The 17,602-nt window shown below is 50.9% G+C and overlaps 1 protein-coding gene across 1 annotated transcript in view; it reads right to left on the bottom strand.

The window, feature by feature from the left end:
- Positions 1 to 16,244, bottom strand: part of SGIP1 (SH3-domain GRB2-like (endophilin) interacting protein 1) — a gene marked incomplete at its 5' end in the record, with an annotated part of 33,965 nt that extends 17,721 nt beyond the window's left edge. The window contains 13 exons of the mRNA XM_010151636.1: positions 833 to 907; positions 1,969 to 2,061; positions 3,205 to 3,290; positions 4,445 to 4,496; positions 4,937 to 4,961; positions 5,739 to 5,750; positions 6,398 to 6,409; positions 9,295 to 9,470; positions 10,316 to 10,370; positions 10,627 to 10,683; positions 12,222 to 12,299; positions 13,642 to 13,666; positions 16,181 to 16,244. Coding sequence (XP_010149938.1) covers positions 833 to 907; positions 1,969 to 2,061; positions 3,205 to 3,290; positions 4,445 to 4,496; positions 4,937 to 4,961; positions 5,739 to 5,750; positions 6,398 to 6,409; positions 9,295 to 9,470; positions 10,316 to 10,370; positions 10,627 to 10,683; positions 12,222 to 12,299; positions 13,642 to 13,666; positions 16,181 to 16,244 — 810 coding nt within the window. The remainder of the gene's footprint in view (positions 1 to 832; positions 908 to 1,968; positions 2,062 to 3,204; positions 3,291 to 4,444; positions 4,497 to 4,936; positions 4,962 to 5,738; positions 5,751 to 6,397; positions 6,410 to 9,294; positions 9,471 to 10,315; positions 10,371 to 10,626; positions 10,684 to 12,221; positions 12,300 to 13,641; positions 13,667 to 16,180) is intronic.
- Between the last annotated feature and the right edge of the window lie 1,358 nt (positions 16,245 to 17,602).

Below are 17,602 nucleotides of genomic sequence, written 5' to 3'. Positions count from 1 at the left end.
GGGGGAAATCAGGATATGGAAGCATGAATGGAATACTGATGGATAGAGCAGTATGCTCAGAGCATGGGCTTCCTCACAGCGATGTAATAACAGCCCAAGGTGCTCTGTGTGTCTCTCCATACAGGGATTCCTTCTCCAAAGCCCAGGGAGTGCCCACCCTTCCTCCAGACATGCAGCTCCAGCAGGCAGCACCCCTCCAGCAACATGAATTATATGCTTATAAGCACTTTATGCCCTCGGGCTGCATTCAGCAAGGCCTTTCAGTCCCTTCCTTCAGGCTGCTCTTTACTACAGGTACCATTTCCTTCACCCTCCCCTACCCCTCACATCCCTGGCTGCCTGACCCAGCGGGGCTTTTCTCACTTTCCCGTGCTGCAGAAGGGATCTGGGAGAGCAGGACCAGCTGCCTGATGCAGGCAGGTGCCACATGCCCCCTTATTTCATAAGCACAGAGGGTGCAGAGCCACTCCAGGCAGTGACAGCACTCTAGTTATTCCCAGTTTTGAGAATGACTTTAAGCTTAGTTGCATTTAGTTTCCAAAAGCAACGGATATCAAAGGTGGGGGGAGGAGAACACATTAATTTCACTAGGGTGGCACCACCTTGGGAGTCAAAGACATCTTTGCATCGCTTCTAAAGTGTCACCCTGACTGCAGCACCCACCGAAGCACCACCAATGCAAAGGAAAGAGGATGCACAAGAGCCAAATCCACGTCCAAAACGCAGCCACGAGGACCCGACCCCCCAGCACACCCCCCGTGGGCTCCGGATCAGCGTACCGGGGCCATGCAATGGCACATGTGGGGACGCAGCACCCAACCACCCGATTTACCTATGGCCACGGTCAGGGGAGAGCCGGTGCGCGGCGGCGTGGCTGGGACGTTTTTCGGTGGGAGCGGCGGAGGTGCTGCGAAACAGAACAGAGGGAAAAATTCACTGGTGGCGCATTGGGAAACCCGCACGGCTTTGCTGGGAAAGGGGGATCAAAGCAGGCAGGAGCACCGGCCTGGGGATGGTGGCTGGGCACGCAGGAGCATCCTCACAGCCCTTTTTTGCTGGATTTTAGGCTTTTTGTGGTGTGGGTGGGTGGTTTTGTTGGTTTTGTTTGTTTGTTTTCCCCATTTTTTAAATTGTAGATGGTACTTAGATGTTGTAAAAACTTGAATTACCATTTTAATTAAAACCTGTATCCTCTCAGGCACGTATCTGCCTCCACCTTTCTCAGGTGCCCATCCCGCACTGACCCACGGAAGAGGAACTACATGGCTAATTAACCCCACACCGCTTCACAGGGACATTTTTACCAAGAAGATGTAAACAGCATCCAAGCCTGAACCTCGCGGGAGGCACCGGGGCTGCTCAGCACCAAAGAGCCATTTCTGTCACGAGTGCGACAGTCCCCTTGTGAGCTCGTGGTGTGGCCAGAGGTTGCCTTGACCTTGGTACATCAGCACCAGGGCGGGGGGTGGGTTTGACATGGAATGGGCCATGGTAATGGCTAGTGAGAGGGGAACAAGGGAAGAATGACTTTGAGGGGAAGAGGGAAAGCTACAGTCCTCCCGGCTACCCCAGGCAATAGGGAAAGCTGTAACAAGACCCAGAAATTCAGGGCTGCGTAGCCCGTCCTTGTATTAGAAAGTGGTGTTTCCAACCTTTCCAGCCAAATTAACGTGAACAATCAGGTACCCCTCAGCCCGAGGGTAGGGCAGAGGTAATGGCTCCGTGTAGGCCATTTTTCCCAGCTAGAGATGTTTCACCTTGCAAATCCAGCGTTTACGGTGGGATATTTCCCCAGGGAGGGGAGATGCACCGTCTCTCCCATCCTGGGCACCATCCATCCCATCCCTTACCAACCCCTGTCCTTCCTCCACCCTAGTGCACTGCAGAGTCATGTCTGGGGAAGAAAAACCCTCTAAACTGCTGGATATATCCATTTATTTTTGGTTTATAACCTGCACAGTCACTTACTTCCAGTTGGAAAAGGTCTTGGTAGCTTTGGGGACTCGACGCTTGCATTGAGCGGCTGGACCGAGCCCCATATCTCTGGCTGGTCTAGAGCAGCTGAAAAAAAAATTTAAAAAAAATTCAAAAATAAACATACATGCAAAGGCAACGATAAAACTGACTATCTTTTTCACAAATACCAAAACACAGATGAGACGTCTCTGTCTGAGTCTTGTAAAGAAGGGAGAGCTAAACAGTGACAGAAACCTCTCATTAATTAAAAGACAGGGGGGTGTCTGTAATGTTAGATAATTACAAGCTTGCCTGATTTTTTAAGCAGGACGTGCAATTAGTTTGACACTCATGCAGCTTGACAAACAGAACAATGCCATTTACGTATTTGGAGGCTTATTGCATTAAGTGAAACATTGCATTAATTGCAAAAAATCATCTGGAATTTTAGGATACGCAGGAAAACCCACAGGTATTAACGTGAAGAGATCCAGTTATGAGGTCATAGAGGGGAAAAAAACCCACCACTTCTATATATCCTTTAAACTTTTTTCACTATTTTTCTTAGCTTGTGTGTTGAGAGCTGCACGCAAACATAGTTTTGATTAAAATAATTACCCAGAGTTGTTAATTACGAGGCATAACTAGGCTATGGGTGCCAGCGGCCCTGTCGTGATAGCCGAGCAGAGACGGGGGGAGGAGAACAAACCGCTCCCACGGGTGAATGGGGTTTTTCTTTGGGCAGAACAAGCCCTGCAAGATCGCTGCGCTGCCAGAAAGCCCTTAAAAAAAAGGCTTAGTGAGGGGGAGGAAAAAGCATCCAAACATCCTTATCCAGGGGAACGCCATTTCTAGGGAAAAAATGACATTATTGCGATGACATCTCCGCGGCACGGGGAGCTGTAAGGCCAGACAGCTACGCCCACATCTTGCTTCGTTAAATTAGCCCGATGCCGAAATTCTGCCGCGGTGTCAGAGCGAGCGGCCACCGCTGTTAAACACAGCCCGCTTCAGGGTTCATTGGCAGAACCCGGTGAACAGGCATGGCCGGGCTTTCATTTGAAAAATGGGTGTTTTTAATACTCAGTAGCTGCCTTCTTTCAAGATCTGTCTCAAGACATCATTAATTAACTGACTTAGTCACTCTGCGTAACCATATAAACCCCAACCCCTTGCTGCCCGTAACACAGCCATCCGCCCTTCGCACGCTGCTTTAACTTGCGTTTCTCCCCTCCAGCCCTGACCCACCGTCCAGCTTCTGCTCCTCGAACGCCGACTCCAGTGGGGGCCCGAAGAGCGGGGCCAGCGCGGCAGGGTCCTCCCCGACTCTCTTGCTGCGGGACGAGACAAGCGCAGGGGAACCCCGTGAGGTTCACGCTAGGACTCAAGCCAGGCGTTGGAGAACCAACGTGTGTATTTTCAGGGAGCGTTTATGGTTCTAGACTAACCAACACCTTGCCAAACACAGGGTTTCAGGCAGAGAAAAAGGGGAAGGAGAGCGGTAGCACCAGCCGTAGCGCTACGGTGCAAACCTTGTAGTGCCCAACTACAGCTCACGTACTGGGGACTGCTCCAGGATTAGGCAGAGCTACTCTGAACTGCATGGAAAAGGGAAAAAAAAGGAAAAAAGGAAAAAAGGAAAAAAAAAGGAAAAAAAAAGTCGACTGCCCAGGGCACATCCTAGTGAGATTTGGCCTCACCCCACACCAGCTAATCCTGTTGCTTCCCTAAATCAACATGTACCCACCACACGCGCTTGCCAGCTCTCGCTATCGACCAGGCTCAAGGTGGTTCCCAGCAGCGGGTGCTCACTGCTCTCGGAGAGAGCGAGTAGGGATGCCGTGCCTCCGAAAGCAGCGATGCCATCGCCAGCAGCATGTTGATTCACATGGATTTGGATGGCCACGCTCTAGGGGGATCCACCACTGCTGCCAGGCACCCCTGTCATTTCTCCCTCACACAGCATCTGGGCCAAGAGACCCTGGACCCACAGCTCCCTGTGCCTCTTGCATCCCATGGCACTCTGGCACAGGCTGCCTGGAGAATCTGTGGATGCCCCATCCCTGGAAGTGTCCAAGGCCAGGCTGGATGAGGCTTGGAGCAACCTGGTCTATGGAAGGTGTCCCTGCCCGTGGCAGGGGGTGGGACTGGGTGGGCTTTAAGGTCCCTTGCAACCCAAACCATTCCATGATTCTATGATTTACCTATCTTATTTAAACACCAAATACAAACGTTTGGCTTTCATGAGCCTAAAAAGTTATAAGAGTGCAGTTTGATGAGCCAGACTAGGGCAGCTCATCTGGCCGGTGCTTGGACCTATCCAGGTATACACAAAAAAGGATCAAAATCTGGAAGCGAACACAGGTGCTTCCCACTGAGCAACGGTGCAAATGTGCAGCTGCCCACTGAAATGTTTAAAATCCACATTGGAATGTTGTGCCTGAATGTAGCTGTGTTGGATAATGGTCCAGAGAGGCTCCATACTGACCTGGCAGGGTCCGGTGTTGGTGTGGCACGACGGGGCCGTGCGATCTCCTCACCTGCAGCAGAAGAGGGACAGTGTGCTGTTAAAGCCACCCACCCTGAGCATCCCCAAGGCCCACCCAGCCCCCCATGTAGGCAGGGAGGCTCACACCAGGGATGCCACCAGCACAGCACGTGTCCCCTCCCACACCTGCTAAGGAGATGCTGGCAAAAAAAGGTCTGTTTTATTAATTCACATGTTATTTCTATAGAAATAAAACTAGAACTAGGTCTGCTTTATTAATTCAGATTTTATTTCTGTAGAAATAAAACTAGTGCAACTAGAGTAGGGAGCTGCACTGTTTCTATAGGGCACCCCAAGGGTGTCTCATATAGTCTTCTTTAAGGAAGGCATTTGGGTGCCATAATGTCTGCCAGGACCGCTTCAAAGCCAACGTAATCCCCTCCCTTCCCCCCTCCCTAAAATACCACCACCACACTGCCAGCACATACTTACTGGATAAATTCCTTTTAATCGTCCCCTGGAATTAGAAACACACGAGGTAAGCGGGATGCACAGGGACACGGATGCATGGGAACGGCCACCCAAGGAGGGGCACGGCAGCAGTGGAGCAGCGCAGCAGATGTGGCAGGAATTGCCCATCCAGGGTGATATTTACTATATGTGCCTGAAGTGTGCCCAGCTGCGCGTTCTAAAACCCCATTTGCTCCCAGCCTACAGGCAGGAGAAAAACCCTACCAGGAGGGTTTTGAGCCATGTAAAGCCATTGCCCGGCAGTGCTGTCTGTGCAGCCATCCTGACTGCGAGCGGCTTGTGGGCATCCCTGGCACCCTCACCCCATTCCAAGTGGCATAAACTCCAAATCCTCACGTTTGATGGGCTGCAAATTGATCTGAGCCAAAAAAACCCTTATTTTCAGCAATCTAAACCCTCGCTCTGGCCACACAATCATGTGCAGCAAAAGCCAAAACCCACCCAAGACCATGGGAGCCCCTCCAGAGTGGAACAAGCAGCGGGGGTACCCCAGGACTGTGAGAGCTGCTGCTCTGCCTGCTCTGAGCGCAGGTTCTCCAAGGGGTTTGCAAGGATGCAGGTGGAATTGTGAAGGATGCCCATCACTGCGGACACCTTTGCATTGGTGGGGGGGGAAAAGGTCCTACCATCACATAGGGGTCACCCAACGGGGCAGCTAGTGGCACCCCAGTGCTCACCACATAACCCCTGCACAGCCTCAGATCCCCCCAGCACCCCCATTCCCAGAGCAGGGGGGGAAGAAGCAGCAAGCACGGGTGCTTACCGGGCTGCGCCGCTGCGGTCAGCGAGAAGGAAGAGAGAAGAGAACCTGGTCAGAGAGCGACAGGTCAGCACCCCAACACCCATCACACCCCTCCACCGTGGCTTCAGGGGCCACAGCCGGCTGGGGTCCCCCTGCAGCCTCAGCCCCAGCCACCAGGACCACAGCGCCGGTGGGTCACCCCAGAGAGACATTCCAAACCCCTTGGAATAGGCGAGTTTCCCCCATTCTGGGCTCAGAACAGTCCAAAGCCCAGTCCTCATGGGGAAGCTATGGCCACTCCATACAGTGGCACCAGAGGCCATCCACCACTGATGGGATTTTCTGCTTTCTCACACCTTTGGAAGTGCATTGTACGTAAAAAATGTGCGTGGATAGAACTGCGCCCTTATACATCTTGTCCAAAAACACCAGCCTTTTCCCCCAACTATATCCCCAGACTATGTACATTCAAAACAAAGACAGCCTAGCACTATTTTAAAATGCTCTAATTCAAGGAGAAGGAAAAATAACAACCAGCATGCCTTCCAAAATGCGAGGTTTTGTTATTTGCATTTTAAATTTCAGCTCTAGAGACATGCAAAACAGGGACTGTGCAAACAAGAGAACAACACTGTGCTTAAAAAAAAAAAAAAAGAGAAAGAGAAAACTGTATTTCTTACCGGACTTTTCCTCTAAAAGAATGCAGAAAAATATAAAAAAAGAAAACAAGAATGTAAGATATTTTCTACAAAGGATAACACAGGCACAAGAGATTTGTATTACGACCCGAAGCATCAGGTGTATAACTGTTAAACAGATGGCAAAGTGGAGCTGTGCGTGCATCCAGCCAGGCTGTCAGCAGAAGACTGGAATGAGAGCACACATGGGAATAATAACCCGGGTGGGATTACACGTGCTTTGTGGTTAGTGGGCCCTGCAAGCTACAGAAAACGGCCATTCCCAGCCTGCTTCATCTCCTTGAAGGGTCCATATGAGCGGAAAGCCAAAAACGCGGCTTTACCCTTAAGCACTTAAATTTAAGGCTATTCCTGATCAGCTTTGCCCAGGGGCTATTTTTTCAGACTGCTACAAAGCGCCTGCTCCCGGGGCTGAGTTTTCCATGGTGCCAAGAGCAAAGTGGGTGGGAAGGAGCAGGGAAGAGGGTGGGCAGTCTGAAGATGCCGGGCAGGGGATGTGGCACGGGCAGGTTGTACCCTTGTTCAGACTTGGAGAAACAAGACCTGAGCTGTCAGGCTTCAGGTGGAGGATGCAGCTGACACCAGTTTACAACAGCATCTCCCATTTTCTTACCATCTTCAGGTTACGGCACCATAACTTGCACCCCAAAGGGATGGGGAGGACAGTGCCTATGGACACAGCATCTCCCATCCCGCTCTCTCTTCCAGAAGAGGCTGGGGCACAGGAGGGATGAGGGCCAGTGCACGCCTTTGCAGCTGGTTTTGGAGGGGGGACAAACCCAGGAGAAGGGCAGGGACACGGACAGTGAAATATGAACTCCTATGAATCCAAAACTCCTTCAGACAGCTCCTGTTCCAGGCGCTGGTGCCTTCCCATCTGTGGCACTGCCCACCTGCACCCTTTGCTCCGTATGCCAGACTTTGGATGCTGAGGGGTGAAGCAGCACAGTTCCTTCTGTCCAGCCTGGCACAGGGCTCTCCCCTGAGCCCTTGGGGTTCAGTGGATCGTTTGACCCAGGGACATCGCTCCAGCCCCAGGCTGTGCCATCAGTGGCCAGGGCCAGGGATTTCCCCAAAGCAAGGCACAGGACATCCCAACCCAACACCCAAGGAGGAGGACCATGCCGGCACACACAGGGCCTAAATCCTTCCTATCTGACTGCAAACCTCTCCCTGAGCTCAGCCCAAAAGACACCACCGGGAAGAGGAGAGACAGAATACTACCTCACAAAACACACACCCCCTTTTCCAGGGAAATAATACCCTGCTAAACGTGTGGAAGTGCTGACCACATCCGCCCAATCCACATATACCCGTGCGAAACTACTGGAGTATTGCATCAGTAAGAACAAAAATAACCAAGGAACTTCAGACTGCCAGGAGCTGAGTGTAACCATTCAATAACTTCTTAATAAATCTTTATTTATTGCTAGAGACAACATCGCTTTCTATTTTTTGGTTAGATTCTCCAAAAGCCACAGGCTGCAGTACCGAATCAATGGGCAGCTACTCCCCACCTCTGCCGCAGCCATGCCAGAGCCGCCAGCTACACCCTGGGATGGGGGATGCTGCTGTGCCCGGAGCAGCACAGCCCCAGGCATGGGTCTGCTGGAATAAAAGCCACGAGGGAAGGAGAGTACTCCAAATATAGACTTGGCCCCTTAAATTCTTAGGGCTTTCCCTATCCCATTTTTAAGGTGCTGCACTATTCCCTTTCTCCTCCCAAATAACATCTCCTACATGACCTACACGTGTGTGCACCAAACTGCCGAGGCCATCGCTTTGCCAAACCAACATCAACTTGGTTTCACAATAAGAAATTCTGGGGTTTTCCCCCTCTCTTGATCTAAATTATCCACCTATTTGGCAAACAACTGCCAGTCTTCAAAACTCTGTCCCTGTCCACACCCCATCCCACCCCCCTTTTTTTTTTCCCCTGAATTTTGGTGGCAGGTTTTTTGTTTGTTTGCTTGTTTTTTTGGCAATTTCCAAGGCGGCTGACTACCCTTTCTAACCCTTGAATACTAACAGCCAGAAACTCCCCGGTCACAGCACAAAAAGCATCCAGAAGCGCATGTGGCTAAAAGGGACCGAGCATTGGTAGGAAGCAGAGCCGTGCCAGAGGGATTCAGTGTTTCCAAGGACAGCAACTTGTCGCAGAACCTTCCATTAAAATTGACAATGTTGTGTTGGCTTTGAAAGAAGAAGTAAGACGAAGACATTTTACTTCTTTGCTTAGAGCCTGAGATTCATTCACGCTTCAGATACTAATTATAAACTCTAGAAAGCTTCATCTGAGGAGACACTATAGCCCACACTAAAGCCCACTGAAAGACAAAAATCTGATCTTGTCATGGCTGAACAGATTTGGGATGAGACGACAAATCTTGACAAGCCTTAGGAAAACCAGAGGGTGATGGTATTTATACTGGGAGGGACTAAGGAGAGACAACCTTTCTCTCCAGGATCCCCTGGGTAAGACTTGTCCCTCTAACATCCCGCAGCAGCAGTGTGGAAAAGCCCACAGATGCTGTCCTTGTCCCCAGGACCCATCTGATTCATGTCCTGAATGATGACCACATTGACAAGTAAGGAAAAAGGGGAAAGACAAGGGAGTATAGTATTTTCATCCCAGTTATCCTGTTTTATGAGCAGGAAGGAGAATATTTTTAAGATATTTTGGACTGGAAACATCACTGCAATACACCTGAGCTCTACCTGCACTCATGTTATTGCCCCTATACAGATGAGACCCTGTAGGGGCATGAGGCCTTGCATGGGCAACTTCCCCACCTAAGTAAGAGATGCTCTCCCGGGACAAGCCCTGCGGAGCATGGCTCTTGGAACAGGAAGAAGAGTCAGAATCACGGAGGACTCACCACGGGGGATGGAGAAAGTGCGATGTTGCCTACGGACGCCTTCAGCTCGTCCACCGTCGCCGCGCTCTTCAGGATGTCTTTCGCCTGCAAGGGCTTGATCTTAATGTTGAACTTCTTGTGCGCCTCCTCTTCCTCTTCGGATTCACTCGAGGAGTAGAAGTGCTTTCCTTTGGTAGGTAGAGCACAGTTAAAGAAGGTTTCCTTCTGCTGCAAGGACAGAGCCTTGGCATTCAAAGGCTCAAGTCTCCGTGGACAGTGGGAATTAGGCGTTCCCAAAATGCTTATCCCCAACACCCAAGGGCAGGAGTACTGTGCAGGGGTAAATCCTCCACTGTGCCTGTCACTGTAACTTCCTCTGGACCTCGATAAAGCCAGCCCATGTTTAGCCTGGCAGTAATTTGCTTCAGTGCCCGAGTTCCCTCCTCATCGGATCCATCCTGGCCCATTGCTCATGGAGAGCCAGCACTTCACAGTGACAACAGAGGAAGGAATTAGGCTTTTCCACTGACCCTCCTCTGGTTAGGAGACTGAAAACCCACTGCCAGCCTAGGAACAGAGGGTCTGGCCACCAACGTCCTCTCCACCCTTAACAGGGCACGCTACAGGAGCTGCAAATACATCTGTGCTCACTCTGCTTTCCCTGCTGTGCAGACCATTTCCACCCCAAACCAGCATCAGTTGTGAGGAAACACTGCAGGGCCAGCACCTGCCTGCAGCCCCACAGCTGCACCTACCACAGATGGGGGGTGGGCAGCAGGGTGGCCATGGGGCACCCCACTGGGATGCTCCCAATACTGCTCACATTTCATAGCGGTGCATCAAAGGCAATTAAAATCACTTTCCGCTCTGCTGCCCCAGGTAATTCCCTCTGGGAGATGATTTTAGCTGTGGAGTGACAGCGCAAAGGGAAAATAAATAATAATAATAAGTAAATAAATAAAAATAGCCAGTAACCTGTCTGTGAACCCCAGCTCACCTTACAGTTTGTAAGCTGAGAGGCAAAGCCAACAATAAAGGATATAGCCTGGTTCCTCAGGTCGAATGCTGTATCCCTCTTCATCCAGCTCAGGTGAATTCTGAATAGAGCACAAACACCCCCAAAATCATTAGGAATGATAATGCTGTTCCTGGAAAATGAGCAGCTCTTTCCTCAGTTTTATACAACCTAATTGACATGCTGGCACGCAATATGTATCTGAACACAACTAACACCTGGATATCACCCAAAACAGCCACCCAGAAAGCCAAAAGGCAGCGTATGAGCCCAGCCCGGGTGCCCTCTCGGAAGCTGCGTGGGTGCTGGGTAGAGAGAAGGCTCCATGGCACACTTACGTATCTGTCCCAGTCGATCTCCGCATAAAATCCATTCGGGGCTCCATTCGTTTTCTTCTACAACACATTGGAAAAGAAAACATCCATGTTTTAAGTTAGGGAAATGAGAACACAGTGTATCTTACAGGTGTGCATCAGCAGGGCTGGGATGCCCCCGGCTATTGCTGCAGCTGCCGGCGCAACGGCGAGCTGCTCTGCATGGGCACATCAGACATGCACAGCAGCAGTTCCCATGTCTGGAAGGTCTTCCACACCAGAGCACTTCTTAAGGAAGCGTTTCTTAAGGAAGAAAAGTAAAGCCTATGAAGAAAGGCTGGGAGAGTTGAGGGTGTTCAGCCTGGAGAAGAGAAGGCTCCGGGGAGACCTTATTGCACCTTCCAGTGCCTGGGGGGGCTACAAGGAAGCTGGGGGGGACTTTTTACAAGGGTCTGTAGTGACAGAACAAGGGGTAACGGGGTTAAATTGAAAGTGGGGAGGTTTAGATTAGATATCAGGAAGGAATTCTTCCCGCAGAGGGTGGGGAGGTACGGGGACAGGTTGCCCAGAGAAGCTGTGGATGCCCCATCCCTGGAAGTGTCTAAGGCCAGGCTGGATGAGGCTTGGAGCAACCTGGTCTAGTGGAAGGTGTCCCTGCCCATGGCAGGGCGTGGGACTGGGTGGGCTTTAAACCCAGGTGTCTTCCAACCCAAACCACTCTGTGATTCTATGAAATGCAATGTCCATTTCTCTGTGTGCTGGGATGTTCCAGCCCACAGGAAGAACTGGCATCAGCAGACCCATGCACATCAGGCACAGATAGCACTGCTATTTATGGGGAGTTAAACTCCTTCCCCAAACCACTGTGAAAGGAGGGTTCTGTCTGTTGTTCAGTAGCCAAACCACTCGCAGAGCGAGCCAGGCGTCATTGCCTCACCGGGCGCTGAAGCTGAGCTGCAGCGGTGAGAGCCGGCCAGGCCAACCCAGCTGGGATGCAGTGTTACGGCACATCACGGCACACCAAACATACACGCACACGGGTTATTGCTGCTTTGGAGTGAGGGGAATCAGGCTTGGAAGGGGGCTGTGGGTATCCATCACCTGCAGAACCCTTTACGGGTCTGGTCTGGGTATCCAGAATTTCCCGCTGGGCACTGAGCAGTGCTGCAAGGCCAGCTCAGGACTGAAGTTAGGCTGAGTTCTCAGTTTTGGGCACCTAAATCAGACCAACCAGCTTCCTTCAGCTGCCAGAGGCAGCACTCCCAGTCCCAGCACCCTGCCAACTGTCCAACGCATTGTCCTGGGGGGGCAGCAGCAGCACAGGGCTGGAGGAGGCCAGCAGTACCCTCGCCCTCCCCATTTCCCCCAGCCCTCATGATGCTGCCCAAGAATGGAGCAGCCTCTTTAGAGGCACAAGGATGAGAATGCCCAGTGCAGTTATCCAGGACCACTGCTTTTCCCCCAGCCCATTTGTGTTTGGCCCCATTTCTATTCAACTTGTACACCCACCTGGCTGAACCTCAATGGTGTTTTCCTACATTCTGGATTTGAAAACAGAAGTTACTCGCTGGTTTTAACCACCCTTTCATAGCTGTAAACCAAGCTCTGCGTCTCCTTACCGAATATTTTTTTCCTCCTTCCCGCGCACTCTCGGGTTTGCTATTGCAAGGTGGCTCATTGGGATGAGGGCTGGGCAGCTGGAAGGGATCGGGGGATTGGCAGAAAAAGGGTTAAAGTGTTGGGTGGTTGGTTTTGTTTAAAACACACAAAAATAAGTTACAGGGAATTAGCAAACACACTGCACAGGTTTAAAAAAAAAAAAAAAAAAAGGGCTCAGCGGTGGCTCCGTTCAGAGTAAGGGTGGGTTTTACTGGGGGCAGGTAATGGGGGTCTATTCAGCAGCCAAAATATTTGTCTCTTGACCACCCCAGTGGCTGAAAACATGGTGAGAGCATGTGGTAGGAGGGAAAGTTATACTAAGTGCCTCCATCATGTTCAGTGGCTTCATTATACCCCCCAAAATTGCATTTCTGCATCCTTCAGCTTGCTGGAGCATCAGAGACCCTGTCCTGCCCTGAGCTTAAACAGCAAGCCACCCAGAAAACTGAAGACTAGGAACCTGACTGAGAGGGCACCCGAATTCAGCCAAGGTCCCTGCACCCAGGGCTGGCAAGAAAAGGCTGCCCACAGCCCTTCTGCCGGTGGAGGGAACGGCTCCGGGCTGCTCCTTGCATTTCATTTATTACTGCTGAATAGAGCCTTAGTTAAAGCGCTACCTGAGCTGCAGACTTTTTAATTGCTAGTTCTTAACAAGTGGCTTATGAACACAAAGCCAAAGATCTTGGGCCAGATGTGAAAAAAATGATCTCTCTAAAGGCGCAATTTCTGACCTCAGTTTGTGCATGGCTTTGTAAAAGACACCCCAGCACTGCTCTCCCTGCTGAGCTGCCTGAGGGTGTCTCACTTATTAGGATGAGCTTTTAAATGTCTGAATTTGCTCAAGAAATAACGACCAGCACAGTCCCAGTCTGAATCCAACACACTTATTTGGAAACTTGGAGTCATATAACCGAAGGAGACGTGGTCTGTCTACTACTCAGATCTAGCAGGGGCATTTCTACCTAACACCATGAACAAAAGCAGCAATAACAAGTCAAAACCAACGACCTCCTTATTTACAGCTTAATATAGAAAATAAGAATAGGTACTGGAAACAGCTGTTCTGGCAATTTTCCCTTATCTCATTGTACAGCAAATCCGGCCCAAGCCAATTAGTGGGAGTAGAGACAAGGATGCAGAGCTGGACACCTGGTCCCCCCACCCATCAGCTCTTCCTGTATTGTTATTTTCCTTAGGTTAATTTTGTAGAAAACCTGGAGTATGTCATTAAACAGATAGCTTCTTACTGAAATTTGTTTTCTATATTAAGCAGAAAGAAAGAGGCGGTTCACAAAACGCCGATGGGGGGTGATGGAGGAATTGGCTTTTAGGGGCTGTGGCAGGAGAGGGAAGCGGGGCAGGGGTCCGGGCAATACTTACGATGCCGTCCCTGTCCGGCGATCCTCTGTGAAGAACAGAAAGAAAAGCAGCCGTGTTAGCTCCCAGACTGCACCGCTGCCTGTTTAACTTGCGGAAATGGTTTTCTCAATGAATCCGCAGCAGCAGCAGGTGGAATTATGACACTGCCAACAAATCTGGATTACTTGCCACGTGCTTGTTGTGAAACCTGCATAAGGGTCTCTGTGACGCTGCTCTCACTTTGTCAGATGTCAACTTTTATATTTATGAGTTAATAAAGTGCTCCTGATGATGCACACGCTCTCCTGGCCAAGGGGCCGGTGAGGCTCCTCCTGGCATCCACGCACCGACCCCGTGACCACGGCCCTACCATGGGTGTGCACCCTCTCCCAGAAGACAATGAAAATTACATGTGGAGTAGTTCAGAGATTTTTCTTCTTCCAGAAGCACAGTCAATTCTCTTTTGAATGGATTTGAAAATCGGTGAGACTCCTCAGGGATCCTAATCCCCAACTGCTTATGGGATTTGGAGCTCGGTCACAGCAAACGGCGTGGCAGGCTCAGCTGCCGTGTTTAAATGCTGCCGAAGGATGCCAAGTTATTTAGTGAAAAGACAAATATGTTTATGAAAACCAGACAGGCTCCTCCACCTCCCACGCTGCTTCCCAGTTTATGCGTTGCCAGGGATTTGCCACCAATTAACGTCTGACTCAGGGCATCACAGAAACCCTGCAGGGAGCTGCTGCTGTCCAGCTCCGGTTTAGCCGAGGATAATGCCTTTGAACTTGGCTAATTCATGTGTCTGCCTCACATCTCTCTTGTATTTAATCTCTTTGCACAAACGTCTCCAACATTCCATGGAAGTAGATATCCTCTCTGCTTCCGTATTTCCCCTGAGGGCAGGGAATGTCACCTCTGCTCATCTCCCTAAAGCCCAGCCAGGGAAGGCTACAGAGACCCCCAGCTGGGGGAGGGAAGGGGCTGCAGGTCCTTCACCACTGTGCTGCAGCTCCAGCATGTCCCACATCCCCCACAGAACTCAGGCAGCAGCTCCGGAGACCCCACACCACCAGGTCCTGGGGATGCAGTGAACCCACCGCCCCTCGTCACTCCTCCCAGCCCCACACCGGCTGCCGACCGGGGGTTTGGAGAGCGCTCAAAGCCATTTGGGGCAACAACCATGATGTGACCCCGTGACACACTAATTGCTGCTGCTTGCCATTTGCAGTGTTTCCCCCACAGTGGCCTTTCTGCGAGCTCGTTACCATCACAAACAGCCCAGGATTCATTATTTCCGTGTATTCCATGTGCCACCAGCTTCCCCAGCCTCTAGGAAGCGCAAGCTGCTGCAAGCAAGCATGGAAATCACGGTGCTGGAAAAGGCAGGACCTAGACCTGGCTCCATTGATTTTTCCATGAGCAGAGGATGAGGATGCAAAGCAGCCTGGTCCCTGCTCATCCTTCTAATCAATTATAAATGAAGCTGTACACAGCTGGAGCAGGAACTCCTGGCTCTCCTACAGCCTGGCTGGAGGACGGACAGCCACCGTTCCCAGTGGGAAGCTCCACAACGGCTCAGTACTGCACAGCCCTCTTTTGGGATGTGCTTCTTGTCCTCCCATAATTTGAGCTCCCTCTAGTAGTGGGCAAAGCCCCACAGGTGCCAGTACAACCAGGCTCACCATGGCCCTGGGAGCATGGCCAGAACTACAGAGCTGGTCCCTTTGCAAGGGAAACCACACCAACCACCTCTGTGGTACGGAATAGCTCAAGAAAATGAATTAACAAAATGAAAAGAAAAAACCCATAAGATTTCTGCTGTTCCAGACATTAAGCTCTTGTGGAAAGGCCTGGACAATGCTGCAGGTGTGGGACCAGGGCTCCTTGCTGCCTTTCCCTAGCTCAGACCCCATCACACAGGCTGCACAGGCTCTTTTGCCACCCTGCTTTGGGACATCCCCCCCAAAGCCACATCAGTGGCAGCTGAGAGCCCTCCCCAGGCTGCGCTCAATGGTTCTGCACCCACGCACAGCATCCCACACCAGATGTGGGGGGAACCCCCTCAGATGTTTTCCCAGGGAGCAAAAGCATCTCCCAGCAAAGCTGCAGGAGCACGTGCTCCGTGAGCCCCCTGCACCCTTGCCGTCCCCAACCACCCAGCCCTTCGCTCCACCAGCGGCCTCGCCGCCTGCACAGGCATCTGTGTCAATTGCATTTGCATCTAAAAAGATCTCAGCAGACGGGCAAATCAGTAGTTTGGGCAGAGATTAATCTGCTGGAACTCTCAGAGGAGTAATTTTCTTCTGATCACCGCTAACTGTCACCGTAAATTGCAAACACGTGGCGCACCGGCTTCATCGTCTCTATGGCGCCATCGAGAAAATATCTTGTTTGTTGGCCACCGGGTGTACAAAGGGAAACAGCTTAAACGTATTTGTTATTATAAGATTTGATCCAAGGATGACAAATGCCTGTGATGCACAGACTGCCTTCCTGTCCTGGCACCAACTTCTCCCCAGCATCATTATGTATTAATGTGGTTTCAGTGTCATTCACTTACGTGGAATCAGTATCCTTTTCTTTCTTGCGTATACCAAAGGCCTTCCTGGTACGTTTTTTCAATCCTGCGGAGAAAAGGAATACGAATAAGAACACAATATTAACATTGCGCTTCAAATAGACCCTTCGAGAGGTCCCTTATTCCCTTGTCAGCTGTAATTCATAAATAAGGTTAAAAAAAGCCAGACCCAAAACCAATAAACTGCCAGCAGGACTGTGCAGGTAGTGTGTACATTTGCTTATGCCTTTTATTTGTTCACTTAACACTTATTAACTTGATCTCAGCATGTGTGGCTACGTATTTTGTAGTTAATACTTCTAAGCTTCCCGTCTTAATTACACACTCCTTCGCCATGCTGCATGTGGGTGCTAATGCAATGGGGCGGAAAACACCTCGAGTACAAAAAAAAAACCCAAAACAAACAAACAAACCAACCCCCTCCCCCCCAAACACACAATTTAAACCATGGGGTTGGTGAGCTTCTGCACCGATTCTTGATCTACACAGTGCTTCAAACCGTGCCCGGTACCGATGGTGCTGGAGCCGGCTGGGAAGGGGGATGCCCCTGGAACATTGGCCACTGCCACATCTCTTTCAAAAACGGGTGGAGGACAGTGGGTTTCTGCAAGTTTCTCCCTCTTTTCTAGCCAAAGAGCTATCCAGGAGAAGAGATTTTTAATAACCACTTGCAGCAAGCACACCAAAGATGGTATTTTGGAGGATTTTAAACCTGCGCTCCACTTGTCGGCTGGTTTTTCTGCAGATGACTGTCCAGTCCAACGGGGGGTGGAAGCTGCCAGACACACACTTGTCATTCAATCACTGCTGGCATCACAATAGTCAATTAATTTAGGTCAGGGCATAATTTAGGGATCATGGTGGCCAAAGGAGCCAATGCAAACTATGGACCTTGAGTCTAGAACAGCTATTTCTGGCCTCTTTTCCTTCCAGAGCTCCTAGGAGCTTTGCCTTGCTCTGGAAGTTACCGAAACACAAAGCATGGTGAGTTGGGCACCAGCAAATAGTGCCTCATCAGTAGCCACGGCCCAGGGCCCACCGGCTGGCAGAAGAGACAGGTCTGGCAGCCCCCATCGCCCAGCTCAGCTGGGAGCTCATCGGGCAGCTGTGGGCACCCGCGCCCAGTCCGGCCGTGCAGCAAGGAGACAGCTACCGTGTTAATTTTCAGGAAAGGTAAGCACGCTCATTAGCGGTCCCCTCAGCGTGGCTGCGCAGCCCTGCTGCCACAAGCCTTCCCCTCCCCAGCGCGCTGTGCGACGGCTTCCGAAGGCACAGACAAGGCTCAGCGGCACAAACTGGGATACAGCTCATGCAACGTGTGCTGTGCCAGAAGGACAGAGCTATGCTTGTGCCAAAACCTGCTTTCTTAAAAAAATACTGTTTAGGATCCAACAAAACCCTCAA

The sequence above is a fragment of the Eurypyga helias genome, unplaced genomic scaffold (genome assembly GCF_000690775.1).
Source record: "Eurypyga helias isolate BGI_N326 unplaced genomic scaffold, ASM69077v1 scaffold36255, whole genome shotgun sequence".
Taxonomy (NCBI): domain Eukaryota; kingdom Metazoa; phylum Chordata; class Aves; order Eurypygiformes; family Eurypygidae; genus Eurypyga; species Eurypyga helias.
This window is presented reverse-complemented; position numbering and strand designations above follow the sequence as displayed.